This window comes from Cyprinus carpio, chromosome A1, assembly GCF_018340385.1.
Source record: "Cyprinus carpio isolate SPL01 chromosome A1, ASM1834038v1, whole genome shotgun sequence".
Taxonomy (NCBI): domain Eukaryota; kingdom Metazoa; phylum Chordata; class Actinopteri; order Cypriniformes; family Cyprinidae; genus Cyprinus; species Cyprinus carpio.
Window position 1 is genome coordinate 28750501 of NC_056572.1, and position 15970 is coordinate 28766470.

Sequence of the window (15970 nt, forward strand, 5' to 3'; positions counted from 1 at the left end):
GAAACAAAAAAGCACACGACAGGCACGTCAAAGAACAAGTCCTTGACAAAGGTGACAGGGTGCTGCTGAGAAACTTTGGGGTCACAGGCAAGCAAAAATTGAAATGCAAGTGGCGATCCTCACCATATATTGTTATGGAGAAGCTACCCAACTTACCTGTCTACAAGATCAAGCCAGAGAGAGGCATGGGAGCAGAAAAGACTATTCATCGCAATCACTTGTTACCCATTGGTTATCTTGTGAGAATCCCTGTTGACGAAAGGGAAGTGGGGCCACAACAAAGACTTGTGACTAGAGCATTTCAGCAAAAGACAAAAGAACTGGTACAGACAAACAACCACGATGAAGACGTGTCCTCAGAATTAGAGTACGACGAAGTATACCCGCAAAGCCCCGTTGAGGTAGACTGGGATAAGTTGCTTACATGTCCAGAACTGTCCACAAAGCAATCCAAGCCAACCGTCATCGAGCCTGAGAGACAAGCTCAAGACCCGGCTGAGATAGAGCCAGTGGTCAGTGATCTTCCAAACCTGCCTCTCAACGCTGATCCAGAAATCAACGTTCTAGAAGAGGGAGCAGCCGTCAACCCCTATCCGGACACTCAAGCTGGGATTGAACAAGTTGAGCGTCCCAAAAGAGTCACCCGTCCAGTGGTCAAGCTGAGCTACGATGAACTTGGCAAGCCCAGTGATTCCCCTGTGACAGTCCTAAGCCATGGAGTGTTGGTGGGAAGTGGACTCTACGGAGACTCCAGAAGCAGTCAATGTCAAACTCTCTGGTGCCACCCCATGGCGTTGTGTTTCACTTGTTCTAATCTGGCCTCTACCCTTGACTTTAAGACTATTAGAGTCCTCTAAGGTTTATTTTGATGAGGGCATCAAAACTGTCTAGAAGCGGGAGGGTGTAGCCCAGTGGTAAACTTGGGTATATAGTGTAATTGGAACAGGGTGGGTTATGATTAATCTCTCTTACTCTCAAAAACGAGTCATATGACTATTAAAAAAGTAAACGTTTATTTACTTTAAATAAATAATAGGGGACATCTGACTTCTAAATAAGGAAATATCAGTTCATTTTACATAATTAAAAGGAAATAAATATTTGGTAATTTTATTTCATGACAGTAATTAAAACTGAAGTTTAAAGTTTATATTATTTAGCTGAATAATATTTCCAAAGGTTTTATGCAGTTAGCCTTTTATTATTTTATTTTTACTGTTTTTATGTTACTATTTTTATTGGTCATTTGGGTATTCATGCTGTATAGTCAATAGTGTTTGGCTGCAGGTATGAAAGAGACTTATATACACGTGACCTGGGGAGAGACGTGAGAAAGTGCTGGAAGTTTTTTTCTCTTCGTGCTGGACTGGGGTGGAGCGCGGAACGCTGGCACGTTGAGAAGAAAAAAAGAACGCTAGAAAGTGCGAGCAAAGCCGATTAAACGGAGCGGAAAGCTCAGAGAAGAGGACCACGGACTCGGGATGTTTGTGAGCCGCGAGACTGAGTGAGAAACGAAGCTGGAGACCCGTCTGACGGAGCGGGAGAGAAGGAGCGGAAGCCGTGAACGGAGGTAGCCGAGATAGTTAGCCACGGTGGGCTTATGCTGGGCGGAACTGTCGTTTAATCGCACCGCACCTGATCATCCGGACCAAAGTCTTTCCACGCTCTCAATTTTTTTGCAAGTGTCCGTTCAGCGCACTCAATGTCCGTTCAGCGCACTCAATGTTTTGCAAGACCAAAACAGGCCTGCAACGTTTTTTTTTTCTTCGTTCAAAATGTTACCGTGAGTAAATTGGAACATGTGTGAATGTGTGTGTGAATGGGCCCACCACTGCATTTGCTAAGACTTGTTTCAGGACACTCGGCGCATTTTGTTTATTGTAAAGTTCTCTGTGTATTCTCGATTGTTAAGAAAGAGCTAAGGGAGGGGGACTTTTGAACCACTTATTCTGGTGTAACAAGTGTGATTGAAACTATTGGGGTTTCAAGCTAAATTTTAAAGTGGTTATTATTTAAGTGTTTGGGGAATCTTTTGGTTATTTATTTTAGTATATTCGTAAATATTGAATTTTGGGGAAAGCTTTTATATTCTATTTGCCAAATTCTTTTATTCAATTAAACAAGGGGCGTTACCCTATTTTTGCTAGACTAAAAAAACATCTCTGGGTCTCATTATTTCTAAATATTTTATTGTTCAAAAGGTTTTATAACTCATTAGGTGCACCTTAGTGGTATCCACCTGAACTACACCGAACCTAAGCACCCCCATTCTCACGTAAGTAACTCACAGAGTGGTTGTACGGGTGCTACAATTGCAGAACATGTTGAGTAAAGAGTAGTTAAGAAAAATGATTGTCAAGTATAAGAGAGGCATTGCTCAGAAAAAAAGCAAACATGCTTGAAAAAGGAAGACTGCTTTTACAAGCCTAATTATTGGAGGTTTGTCAGTGCTAATTGCAGGTACACATGCTAATTGTGAATTAGCTCTCTTCTGCTGCAGACGAGAGAAGAGACGGAGGAGGACAAAGTGTGGGAGGAAGAAAGAGAGGGGAAGAGAGAGAGAAATCGGTTGAGGGGGAATGGAAAAGTATAGAGATGAACTGCAAAACAAAAATGAGAAAACAAAAATGAGAATATTAGGGAACTGAACAAATGAAGCAAAGACAGAAAGAGAGCAGTGACAAAAAAAAGAGAAAGCCTTCTAATCATCAGCTCATTAAAAGTAGGTAAGCAAAGGGAAGCATGCAGATTGGAAGGATAAGCACTAGATAGGGAGATAGAAGACTAGGAGGACAGCAGCTGGGTGAACGAGAGAGGGAGGAGAGACTAAGATGCTCTATTTGGCTTTGCCTCTCATTTTAACAGCACTTGGTTTCCATAGCAACTATTCAAATGAACCTTCCTCCACACACACAAAAACAGAGACTGCTATATACAGACACAGTTATATAGATTTTGTGATCTTAAAGTCCATAGTAACACCTATTCAAAGACAACTGAAAAAGGCATTTTAAACAAATTGTGAACATACATGATACCACCATCTCTTGCAATAAATAAATAAATAAATACACACACCTCCCACACATTTTCTCCTAAGAAGCTAAAGGCTCAATGTCAGCTCCACAAATGTTTTTTTCAAACTGTAGGCTATGTTACAGAATCGTCTGAAATGCTCACACTGAATTACAGCTGATCCACCTGTAAAACACACACCAACTATATGTCGCAGACTTCTGAAATTAAACAGCGAAGTTCCCTCTTTGGGTTTTGATGGTTTTAGTCAAGGCAACCCTCTACATTGTGAGTAAATCACTCCCATATGTGACTAAATTTTACTCTGGGTGACTAAATGATGTCTATGGCTAGCCTAAATTCTAAGATTTTACTCGCCAGTATGTGTGTGAGAGGCTAATTACAAGTTTAGCACAGATATATTTGCTCCTGTAGCTCAAGTGGTAGAGCATTGCGTTAACAAGCGCAAGTTTGGGGGTTCGATTCCCCGGGAACACATGATAGGTAAAAATTGATAGCCTGAATGCACTGTAAGTCGCTTTGGATAAAAGCGTCTGCTAAATGCATAAATTTAATTAAAATTTAATATATTTTTACTCGCCGAACACTCTTCTTTTACTCTACGGCAACAAATCTGTACTGTTTCAGTTCACCTCAATGGATGCGCAGCATACTTGTATTTGACGCACCGTAAACTCTAGTGTGAAGGCACATGACTTGCCGTCGCTTTGGTGATAGCACTGTTTCTCACACATGAAAAGAGACAGAGCGAGAAGGTATTGAGTGTGACGCTGGTTTTACATGCTACGTTTAATTGATATTCTTTGTTGTATTTTCCTGTCAAAATAATGGGGTTCATTTAGAATTATTCAGCTTTTAAGAACAAGCAGAAGCAGTAGTGGGTGAAACTAATACGCGAACGCAATCTCATTGGCTGGCGCTCATCTATTACAGTCCCTTTTTTAATTTCAGCAAATCAGTTCGAGGGAATGCTGACAACGTGAATAATATTCATGAACCCAGCAGCTCATCAATCCAAGTGTGTTGTATATTGTTAGTACAGTAGTAGAACTAGTAGTAGTATTATCTTTTTATAATAATTACTAGGGATGCACGACAAATATCGGCACGATATTAATGCGCATCTCGTCAGTAAAGCCGGTTCTGTAATCAGCGGTAAATCTCTACACGTGCGTGCTTTCACGTGGAGCAACATTTACTACACAGAGCTGTTGTTCACTGACAAGCTGCGCAAAACCACAATCATATTTTGTGTATGTTTTACTGACGAGATGCGCATTAATATCGTGCCGATATTTATCGTGCATCCCTAATAATTACTATTATCTATTACTATAACTTTTTTTTAAGAAATCCTGAATGGCCAACAATATCTTAAGCATCACCACCAGTGTGTGTGTGTGTGTGTGTGTGTGTGTGTGTGTGTGTGTGTGTGTGTGTGTGTGTGTGTGTGTGTGTGTGTGTGTGTAAAATATTGTGTGTGTGTGTTTGTTTGTGTAGTATATTTGTTAGCCAGTGGCGATTATATTTCCAAGGTGTGCATAGAGGGTTGCCAGGGTAAATTCATGTTCAGATTCTTTTGATGTTTATACAGTTTCTGAGTTAAAGGCATAAAGAACATACTGCAATGTTTTTACATGCTTACATTTCCGTACTATTTTTAAAACCATGGCACAACCAATGTAAAAATGTTTTATATCCCGTATAGTGTAGTATATAATTTATTATAGTTATTATTCGTTATTACAGTTTTTTGACTTACTATCATTATTAATATACTTTCAGATAAGTAATAATAATAAAACAATCTAATAATAATATAATATAATTAAGCTGAGCTGAGTAGTCCCTCAGCTCACTCACTGATCATTTTGTATTTTGTAAAGAGGGGGGAAGCTGTATTAAACTTTCATTGTTTTGATGCTTAAAAACCCCTTTTTGTCTTTGACCCTGACATATAGATCATATATCTGTTGGAACATTTGTTTTGTATTCGTATTGCCAACAATTTGCTTCTTCAAAGAAAATGCTCCCAGACATACATGCATGCACACCAAAGCTGCATCTATCTATGCCTGTTGTCACTCTATACTTGTGTTTGTTGTCAAGAACTCCAGAGTTGCTCTACATTTCCTAGATGGCAACTAAAGCTTAAGTTTAACTGACAGAGATGACAAAAAATGTTACATGCACATTCCCCATGGTGCTGTATAATATCCAAGCATCTGCCTTCTCCGATAGATTGCTCTCTCTTGATTTTCTGTGAGACAGCTGTGCGCGGCCTAAGGCCTGGTTGGCAATTGGCTTAAGACGAGAAAATGTTCCCCTAGGGCCCCAGATTGGCTACAATGGTCAGAAAGCTTCCAGTAGGCCTGGGCTGGTCTGTTGGTGTCAGCTAAAATGCCATTTAAAAAGACTTATTGATCTCAAAAGCAGTCGATGATCAAAACTAGACCCAAACCAACATGATTACTGCAATCCAGACCAAACCAAACAAGACTTACTAGTAAAACTGACACAATTACACCTGATTAACACAAGGAAGGGTACAGACTACACGATGTGTGTGTGACAGGTGATTCAAAGGTATCCTGACATTGTGCACATTTTAGAGGGCGAGAGAGGTTGTGAAAAGAATAAAAACAAGTGTGTACATCTGTGCACTGTAATAACATCTCTGTTTCTTTCATTGCTTTGGGAAACAACAGATAAGGCGTTTTTCTACGCCGTCCTCCATCCCAGTTCTTCCCGGCGAAGTAATAAATTATGTATTCAACAAAATGTTTGTACAAAAGCCCATCACAGACTCCCTCCCATCTCAAACGAGCTCTGTTTCAGAGCGGAAGGGAAAGCTTTGATAACAACCAGAAACTGAATTAACATTCATTGATGCAGTTATAGAGAATGAATTCCGATAAACCCGAGACTGTAGATTCAATTCCGAAACACACAAAAAATGTTATTTAAATCAGCATAAAGAGATGACAGAGGTTTGTAACAGAAAAACCATATGCACACATGCACTCACACACAGACCACACTTAAATTAAGAGATTAGGCTTGTCTAGTATCCAGTGCAACACTATGGAGGTATGCAGCCTGCCTTTTTATGTCAAATAATCTCTGGGGTACATGTAACACACACACACCAACATACACGCAAATCACGGAAAAACGTCTTGATATTTACCGCTAACTAAGCTCATTTTCATACTTAGACATTTAGCCAGTCTTTCTGTCTTGGCTTCTTCACAAGCATACGTTCTCAAATACACACCTCGCACTCACTCAGGTCTCTAAGGTATATCTGTCATAGCAGTGTGAGCGTGGTTCCATTAAGCAGTGTTTATGAACTACTGCCTCTGAGCTGTAACCTTTCCTGAAGTCCTCTCTCCTCATAATGATGCTTAAACAACAGCCAGCAGCGGTTTACTCTGATTGTAACTGAGGCACAGATGCTAAAAAAAATCAAGATTCCCAGTATTAAAGTAGAATTTTTGGCATAATCACTTTGCTTACCGTGAATATCTTGATAGATTAGATCTGTTTAAACACATTACAGGGGTAAAATCATGTCAGACATGACTACCTTAGGTGACTAATTCTCTGTGTACAAACATAAAGGTTTTTCAAGAAACAAAAATTATTTTGTGGAAGAAAAAATAGCATGATTTGTGATAAGGGTAATGAATACTATATGACACAACTGGAAGATTCCCCTGCTTAATAATAAATAAAAAAAATTAAAAGAAAAAACCTATTACATTTATTCAGCAAGGATGCAATTAAATGTTATTACTGTATTTCTGAGGAAACAAATGCAGCCTTGATGATCATAAGTTTTGTCAAAACATTTTTAAAATCTTACCTGTTAAAAAGTCATTTTTTCAGTGTATTTGTTCAATTATTTTTTTCACTTTTTTATTTAAATGCTCAAAATTTAGGGCTGTGCAATATATCGAAATTATCAAAATATCGCAAATGTACATATCGCAATATGCTTATCGCTATGGCTTGCAATATATGAGGCCATGAACAAAAGACAAAGAGAAAATCACTCACTGCTTTTACCTAAATAACTTTTGTAGCTTAAATATGAATCAGTCCATATTGAATTCATAGAGTAAATACTAAGCAGTGTTGTATTTTTCCTTTTTATTATTCAGTTCCTAAACTCATGTTAATGTGATTACACTAATGTTAAAATAAAATTTTTATGTAATGCAAGAGTAAAACACTACTGTTCATTTTCAGAAGTTGTTGTAGGTGTGCTTTCTTCTCACAAAAAGTGAAATGTATGCTAATTATATTAAAATCAGAATCAGAATGAGCTTTATTCACCACTTAAATGTGCGCAAACACAAGGAATTTGTTGTGGTTTTACAGGAGCTCTTGATACATATACAGTCGTGGCCAAAAGTTTTGAGAATTACATAAATATAAGTTTTCAAAAGGTTTGCTGATAAACTGCTTTTAGATCTTTGTTTCAGTTGTTTCTGTGATGTACTGAAATACAATTACAAGCACTTCATACGTTTCAAAGGCTTTTATCGACAAGTACATGACATTTATGCAAAGAGTCAGTATTTGCGGTGTTGGCCCTTCTTTTTCAGGACCTCTGCAATTCGACTGGGCATGTTCTCAATCAACTTCTGGGCCAAATCCTGACTGATAGCAACCCATTCTTTCATAATAACTTCTTGGAGTTTGTCAGAATTAGTGGCTTTTTGTTTGTCCACCCACCTCTTGAGGATTGACCACAAGTTCTCAATGGGATTAAGATCTGGGGAGTTTCCAGGCCATGGACCCAAAATTTCAACATTCTGGTCCCCGAGCCACTTAGTTATCACTTTTGCCTTATGGCACGGTGCTCCATCGTGCTGGAAAATGCATTGTTCTTCACCAAACTGTTGTTGGATTGTTGGAAGAAGTTGCTGTTGGAGGGTGTTTTGGTACCATTCTTTATTCATGGCTGTGTGTTTTGGGCAGAATTGTGAATGAGCCCACTCCCTTGGATGAGAAGCAACCCCACACATGAATGGTGTCAGGATGCTTTACTGTTGGCATGACACAGGACTGACGGTAGCGCTCACCTTTTCATCTCCGGACAAGCCTTTTTCCAGATGCCCCAAACAATCGGAAAGGGGCTTCATCGGAGAATATGACTTTGCCCCAGTCTTCAGCAGTCCATTCACTATACTCTCTGCAGAAGATCAATCTGTCCCTGATGTTTTTTTTGGAGAGAAGTGGCTTCTTTGCTGCCCTTCTTGACACCAGGCCTTCTTCCAAAAGTCTTCACCTCACTGTGCGTGCAGATGCACTCACACCTGCCTGCTGCCATTCCTTAGCAAGCTCTGCACTGGTGGCATGCCGATCCCGCAGCTGAATCCTCTTTAGGAGACGATCCTGGCACTTGCTGGACTTTCTTGGACGCCCTGAAGCCTTTTTTACAAGAATTGAACCTCTTTCCTTGAAGTTCTTGATGAACCTATAAATTGTTGATTTAGGTGCAATCTTAGTAGCCACAATATCCTTGCCTGTGAAGCCATTTTTATGCAACGCAATGATGGCTGCACGCGTTTCTTTGCAGGTCACCATGGTTAACAATGGAAGAACAATGATTTCAAGCATCACCCTCCTTTTTACATGTCAATTCTGCCATTCTAACCCAATCAGCCTGACATAATGATCTGCAGCCTTGTGCTCGTCAACATTCTCACCTGAGTTAACAAGATGATTACTGAAATGATCTCAGCAGGTCCTTTAATGACAGCAATGAAATGCAGTGGAAAGGTTTTTTTTGGGATTAAGTTAATTTTCATGGCAAAGAAGGACTATGCAATTCATCTGATCACTCTTCATAACATTCTGGAGTATATACAAATTGCTGTTATAAAAACTTAAGCAGCAACTTTTCCAATTTCCAATATTTATGTAATTCTCAAAACTTTTGGCCACGACTGTATACATACAAATAACCATATATATATATATATATATATATATATATATATATATATATATATATATATATATATATATATATATATATATATATATATATATATATATATATGACACAAGATAGTTATAGAAGTCACAGAACTGACTCAGCAACAGCTGCGTAAAACTGTTTCATCTGACACTTTAAGCATCATTGTATCGCATATCGAATATTGCATTATTTAATGAGTTATCTCATATCGCATTTTCTTCAATATCGCACAGCCCTATCAAAATTAAATAGAAAATTACCATTTAAAACAAGTAAATCTGATTGATAAAAATATTTGTACAAGATCTCTGTTTTGTAATGATGTTACAATCCACCCCACCTAATGTACTTGACATGAATTTACGCAGTTGAAAATTTCAAGGCAGCTATAAATTATAATAGATAAATGTGTGTAAATATCAAAGTTTGAGATTTGCATAATGTATAAACACACTGCACTAGCAGATGCACACAGAGACACATTACACACAAAAACAACCAAAGAACAGACACGTTCACACAAGCATATAACACATACATGCACAAACACAAAACACAGCTTTAAACATATGCAAATCCATATTGGCCCACAAACCGAACCCACAAACACACAACTTTACACACCTATACAAACACACAGAATCTCGAAATCTATGTGGAAAGTTTTTTTGGTTAACAGATGCAGAGGAAAGGCAGTGCTACCTACTGTATATATGCCAAATACTGTAAATGTTATGAATGGCTGCAATCATAACATCTGTATCAGAGCGTACACACTCTGACAGACACGAACACACAACTGAGCAGGTTTCTGGGTGAGAGATCACTTCCTCCCCTGAGGGCTTGGTGATGGCCTGCTTCTGTTTTGACCAATCACACGCGAGCATCGGCTCACCCACCCTGCCCATTGGTCATGGGTAATTAATTACCAAGCTGTTCCTTGTTTAGGCCAAATGAATATCAGCACATGGTTACCATGAAACAATGAGCCCCATCCCAAAATCACTCAATCGTCCAATCCTCAGTGCTTTGTAATACACCATGTAGTGTTGGCTAATGGACAACGAAGGGAGGTGGAAGTAGATTGTGATACGAGCATGACCTGTGATGTGATGTACATTCTTTACTAGGCCATTAAATCACGTGGACTCCCACTACTGCTATTCCACAACTACGAGCAGGTCACTTAGTCAAAAACAGCACTTCAAAAAGTCTAAAATATTCAGGCTACAGATAGTCATTCAATTTCCAGTGACTTTAATAGTTTGTTTTGCCTGTTGAGTCGACATAGGACTCCAAAAAGATTCCTGTGCCTGATTTGAAGTCCTACCATTAGAAACCGAAAAAAGCACTACAGCTAACTATGTTATTATGACCATTAAGGTCTTAATGGAAGCCATTAGACATCTTAGTCATTAGGGATCATTTGACAATAAAAATATTTTACGATTTCTTATTGTCGTCATTGTTGATCATTTTGACTAATCGTTTCAGCCATATTACATATATATAACTAAATATTGTGTAATTAAACATTTCTTCTTTGTTTTGTTTTTATGTGATTTAAAAGCTCTCAGTTCAGTGCACTAGCTTTGTATACTGCTATAGCTGATTAACCTGCTTGCTTACACTTACACAATTGCTAAATTTTATATTTTTGTACTTATTATGTTTTTGTTTGATCAGGCATCATAAATGTGTATTGTAGATTATAAAAAGTATATTGTAAAATTTCATATCAGGGTCAGAAATTGGAATATTGGCAACTGGAAATGATTTCCAGGGGCAATTTTACAATTACCTTAATAAATGTATCTGTGTTGTTTTTATGTTAAATACTCGCATTTACCCAGTTACTTAAACTAATCACAAATATTTTTTCAACATCAACAAAAAACTTCTTTACACTTCAAAAGTGGACCTGACATGGAATTTATGCTCATTTACATTTATTTATGTATTTACACAAAAACTGCATCATGTTAATAGCCAATAAATAAATAAATAAATGTATCATTAGGGAGTAAAGTTGCAATATCATGACAAAATCATAATTGTTGATTATTGCTCTTGATAATGTAATGATGATTATTAATATTCATTAATAGAAAGATTTTGTGGGGAAACAACACATCATATTCTAGCTACAGAGGAAAGGAGCTAAACCGTTTACAATCAATCTGTGCCCTAAGACTACGGCATCTACCAGCAGGGTTTATCTGGGCCATAATAACCAGTCAAATCTTGACCTTTTGGCATACAGACCATAACTGCACATTATCATATGTTTGATTAGAGTTTTATTTTAGACTCTAGAGGATGTTAAATCTCCAGAAATAGGATTGAGCACCCCTGCAGTAAAGGCAGACAGCTAGAAAATGCAGACCAATCGTTTTTTTATGTGACAGCTAATCTGATATATCCAGTATTTCACACTTCACAAAAAATAACAGCAAAGCAAAATATGGTATTGAACTGCAGTGTTTGGTATAATGATATTTTGACTGTTGTCTGCAGTACAGATCCGCTTACTGGCAACTTTCTCATCTATATCCTCCATTCCGAAGAAGCAGAATGTCATAAAGTGACATAATGAAAGACATAATGAAATTACACCATTAAATATGCACATCACTCATCTCAGAGACGTACGACACTGTGCATGACTGGACAAGAGCTCATTAAGTCACTGTAACTCTATCCATAATGAAGTCATGCGCTGTGATTAAGGCTAAGCTTTAACTGTCTTAGTGAACGAGGGACGAGAGCCAAAATCACTCCTATGGTGTGAATTACAACAGGTGCAAATTGATAAACTGGTAAATCATCGCCATGGGGGAGAAGAAACATCAAAACAGACACATGCACACTCACCAAACTGACCTGTGCCATTAGATATTGCTTTTGACCAGATTACACAGGTGAAGTCTGTTAAATTTGCCCATTACACATATGTACAAATACACGCACTGGAACCAAATCCCCTTGATTTGTTAGTCAATACTGTTGAAACCGATGTGAAAAGACCAGTGCAGGATAATGACCTTCATGTCATGTCAATCTATCTCTCCTGCTGCCACAAACACTTTCACAGAGACGCGCTTGTTCACTTCAGCAGACAACAGTTTTATCTGACAATATACTGCTGTACCCAAGCGAAAAACTAAAAAAATGAAAATACACTTTCAATTTCTTTGATTTTAGCTGAGTTAAGAGCACTTTTTCTCTATAAGTCAGTTGTTTCTCAGTTTTATCTGTTGTTAATCTTTCTGTTATCTATTTATATTTAATAATGATCATCTGAAACCAAACAAACATCAAAAAAAAAAAAATTATAAATAAAATAAAATCCTAATGAATAAAGTGAAATTAGAATTATCGTATTGTTAAATATATTTTCCTATGAAGACAAGTTTTGTTGGAATCATATTGGAAATTATAATAACAGTCTTTATTTTCTATAGCGTCTTTAAATGTTTCTTCTCAAAGCGCTTTACATAACAAATAAAACATTAAAATACACAATATAAATATTTATGAAAATAACATGCATTCAAAACACTTAGGATCTTTCCAAATGATTTTAGAAATTCCTATATTAGATTTAAGAATTTTTTACTAGGATACTGCTTCTATGAAAAATATATAATAAAATTTAATTTATTAATTAATTCTGAATTTAATAAATTTATAAAAGTATCTTCAATTTTATCAGTTGTTTTGCGCATATTACACTTATTACATCTACTATCTTTTTATTTTCTGTTATTGATGTTTAATAATTAATAATTATTTGAAACAAAACAAGGGTCAAATAAGAATCTTGTAAAATAAGTAAAATCCTACTAAATCACTGGAAATCAGTTATCTTATTGCCAAATATATTGTGCAGTTAGGACAACATGTTTTGTTGGAATAATATTGGAACTTATTATTTGGATCATTAGGATCTGTCCAAATTGTTGTAGAAATGTTATTTTTTTTATTTTGTTGTATAATTCCTATATTAGATTCCAGAAATTTTACTAGGATATTTCTTCTATAAAAATACATAATAAAATTATACTTATTAAAGTATAAACATAATAAATATTCTTATTATTATTCATATTGAATTACATTATTAATACATTTTATTATTAATAATGATCATTTTAATTAAGATAACTAAATAAATAAACAAACAAACAAACTTTTACTGGAAAGTACACAACATTCCAGCCCTCTATATTCACTCCTACTGTGTCTCCACTCCAAAACTATAAAGCAAATAAGCACCACCAACAACACTACACATCTAACATGTTTCATCATCCATCCCTGCATCCCTGAGAGGCTTTTATTGACTATTATCCTTGTTGTTTGAAAAGTAACATTTATACATGTCCAATTTCCCCAGTTTTCAGGATGATAGATTAAGACTCATTGTTTGCTCACTCGGTACACACACTAGTGCAATGTGAAGCGGTACATTGTCAGACAATTTGTATACACAAGTAAGGTGTCTACAACATAAGTATCATTATTTATGAAACAACGGCTGACACAAAATCAGATTTGCACAATCTCTGTGTAGCAGTTATATCATTGAATGTCTAGAATGCCCGTGTGTTCCTATGTTCCGTTTCCATGCCAACAGAGGCTCCGTTACCACACCAACAGAATCTATGAGTGATGCTTCACTCTGAAAGACATTCCACACTGTCCTCATCCCTCTGGTCCCCGTCAATCAGTGTCACGCTTGATTGACAGCTGCTTCGACCCCACTGACGTGGGTAAAAAATGCTGTCACCTCACGTTAATCAGAAGCAGCGCATCTTAAGAGGCCGATATGAGAGGCAAGCGTCATCAGACATTTTCAGATCCACTAACGACTTTCGTGTTTTCCCAGGAAGGAGTCTAACGGCTATCAGGAGCGTCTCGGGAGCAGCTTGAGAAAAGAGAGCAGGAGAGTGAAAGGCAGCTCGACCTCTCTATCAGTTTCTCACCCTATTTTCTTACTGCCTCTCTTTCTCAGTATTTATCGCTCCTGCTCTCTCTTTTATTAACCCACTTAGCTACAATGTCTGACCCAGACCAGAGGCACATTACTCAAACTGGATAGAAGGCAGCACTACCAAGAGTAATTTGGGCGAATGCCTGCATGAAAATAAAACAATGGCGCCCTAAGTATGACAAACACACACATTCATTGAGACAACAGAAAATTACAGCCCTGGAAGAAAAACAGACATGTCTTTAAGGCCTTCAAGTAGGTGACAGAAGATAAAAAGGGCGGTGAGAGAGAGACTGAATGTCCCTGCTTAAAAGAGCACATCAAAGATCGAGAATGGTAGCAAATATTCAGAATATTCTACTACCATTACTACTTTAAATATTGTTGCAGAACATAGTATGTATTCTAAGCAATTTTTCTGTATACATTGAGCGACCAACTGCATTTGTCTGTATCCCACAGTGCAATGTACTCAACTTCCATTTCCACTGTGATAAATGAACTTAAAATTTGTTATGATTTTACATCTCTTTCATGACTCATTATTTGATTGAACAGTCAAATTGTGTGACATTTTTGCACCAAATCGATTTAAAAAAAGCAATTAACCAAGATGATAACTGGATGCCAGTGGATAAGTTGATTAAATTGTTTTTTTTGGTTTGTTTTGGTTGGTTTGTTTAGGTTAATTAGCATAATGTTGTGGGAAAGAATCATTTTTTGTTGTTCGTCCATTCATTGGAGGTGGAAGCTGCATTTATTTGATCAAAAATACAGTAAAAACACTGTATTAAAAAAAGGAAAATGTACTGGTAATTTACTGCCAGAACATTTTCCATTGATTTTAGGGACATTTAAAGTAACATTTTTCAATTTTAAAATATTGAAAAATGTAATTTATTCCTGTGATGGCAAAGCTGAATCTTCAGCAGACATTACTGCTATTAGCATTCAGTGTCACATGATGCTTCAGAAATCAATCTAATATGCAGATTTGGTGCCAAAGAAACATTTCTTCTTATCATCAAACAGTTCAAAAAAGTTTTGCTGCTTAACATTTTTGTGGAAGCCATGATACATTTATATAAAAAAAGATCCCAAGCTTTAGAATGGAAGTGTACATTATTCATTAAGTACTAAGCTAGTATTCCTTCACAAACATAATCATAGATAACAAAGATAAAAGGAAAAGAAAACAGAGTTCATCCCTTACCTTGAACATTGCCAGCCCAACTCCCATTTTCTCTCCTCAACTCCTGCATGTTGATGTGAGCTGGGTCTTGTCTCTTCCTCTCATAGCCCTGGATGGAGGAGTGGCTGACCTTTGAAGTAGTTAGAAGGATTGGTAAGGAAAAAGTAGGACTGGTTCAGAGACTGTGGATGAAAGTGTAGGTCCTACTGTAAATCCAGGCTGGATGACTGAGCACAGGAATTGTCTATAGAATCAAAACTATTAAGAAAAGTCACTCAAGAAAAGTAAGAAAGATGTCTGGCTCACAAATAACGACAAAATAAAAGCCAAGTAAGTCTTTAAATGTTTGAGCTATGCAAACAATGTTCAGTCAATGAAGAAAAGTTTAAAGTCTTATATCAAATCTAAGAAATGTACTTTAAAATTGAAAATGCACCAGGACAAAGTCAAGGACAAAGCCTACATTGGCTACAAAATGTGATATAAAGTGAAAAAAGGGTGAAAAGAAAATGTTTCTTGATTAGTCTAAAAGTCCATTTTGATCTGCGAACAAGCCCACAAACTCTGGAGCTGCTGGATGGCCAGTAGTGAAAAAGCTGAAGCAGTGACGTCTGGTCTTAATTGGTTCAGGTATCCATGTATGTCCTTTGCTGGGTCCTTCTCATGACACTATTGGAAAAAAAATAAGAGAACAGTATCTTAAGCACAGGTTTTCAGGCAAATGATGTTGAAAAAAAAGGTCAAATTTGTT

At 37.0% G+C, this 15970-nt stretch overlaps 1 protein-coding gene across 4 annotated transcripts in view; it reads right to left on the reverse strand.

The window, feature by feature from the left end:
- Nucleotides 1-15970, reverse strand: part of LOC109062622 (glutamate receptor ionotropic, NMDA 2B-like) — a 98821-nt gene that overhangs the window by 80279 nt on the left and 2572 nt on the right. For all 4 annotated transcript variants that reach the window (XM_042760687.1, XM_042760703.1, XM_042760711.1 and 1 more), the window contains exon 2: nt 15241-15888. In XM_042760687.1, coding sequence (XP_042616621.1) covers nt 15241-15267 — 27 coding nt within the window. In that variant the 5' untranslated portion in view covers nt 15268-15888. The remainder of the gene's footprint in view (nt 1-15240; nt 15889-15970) is intronic.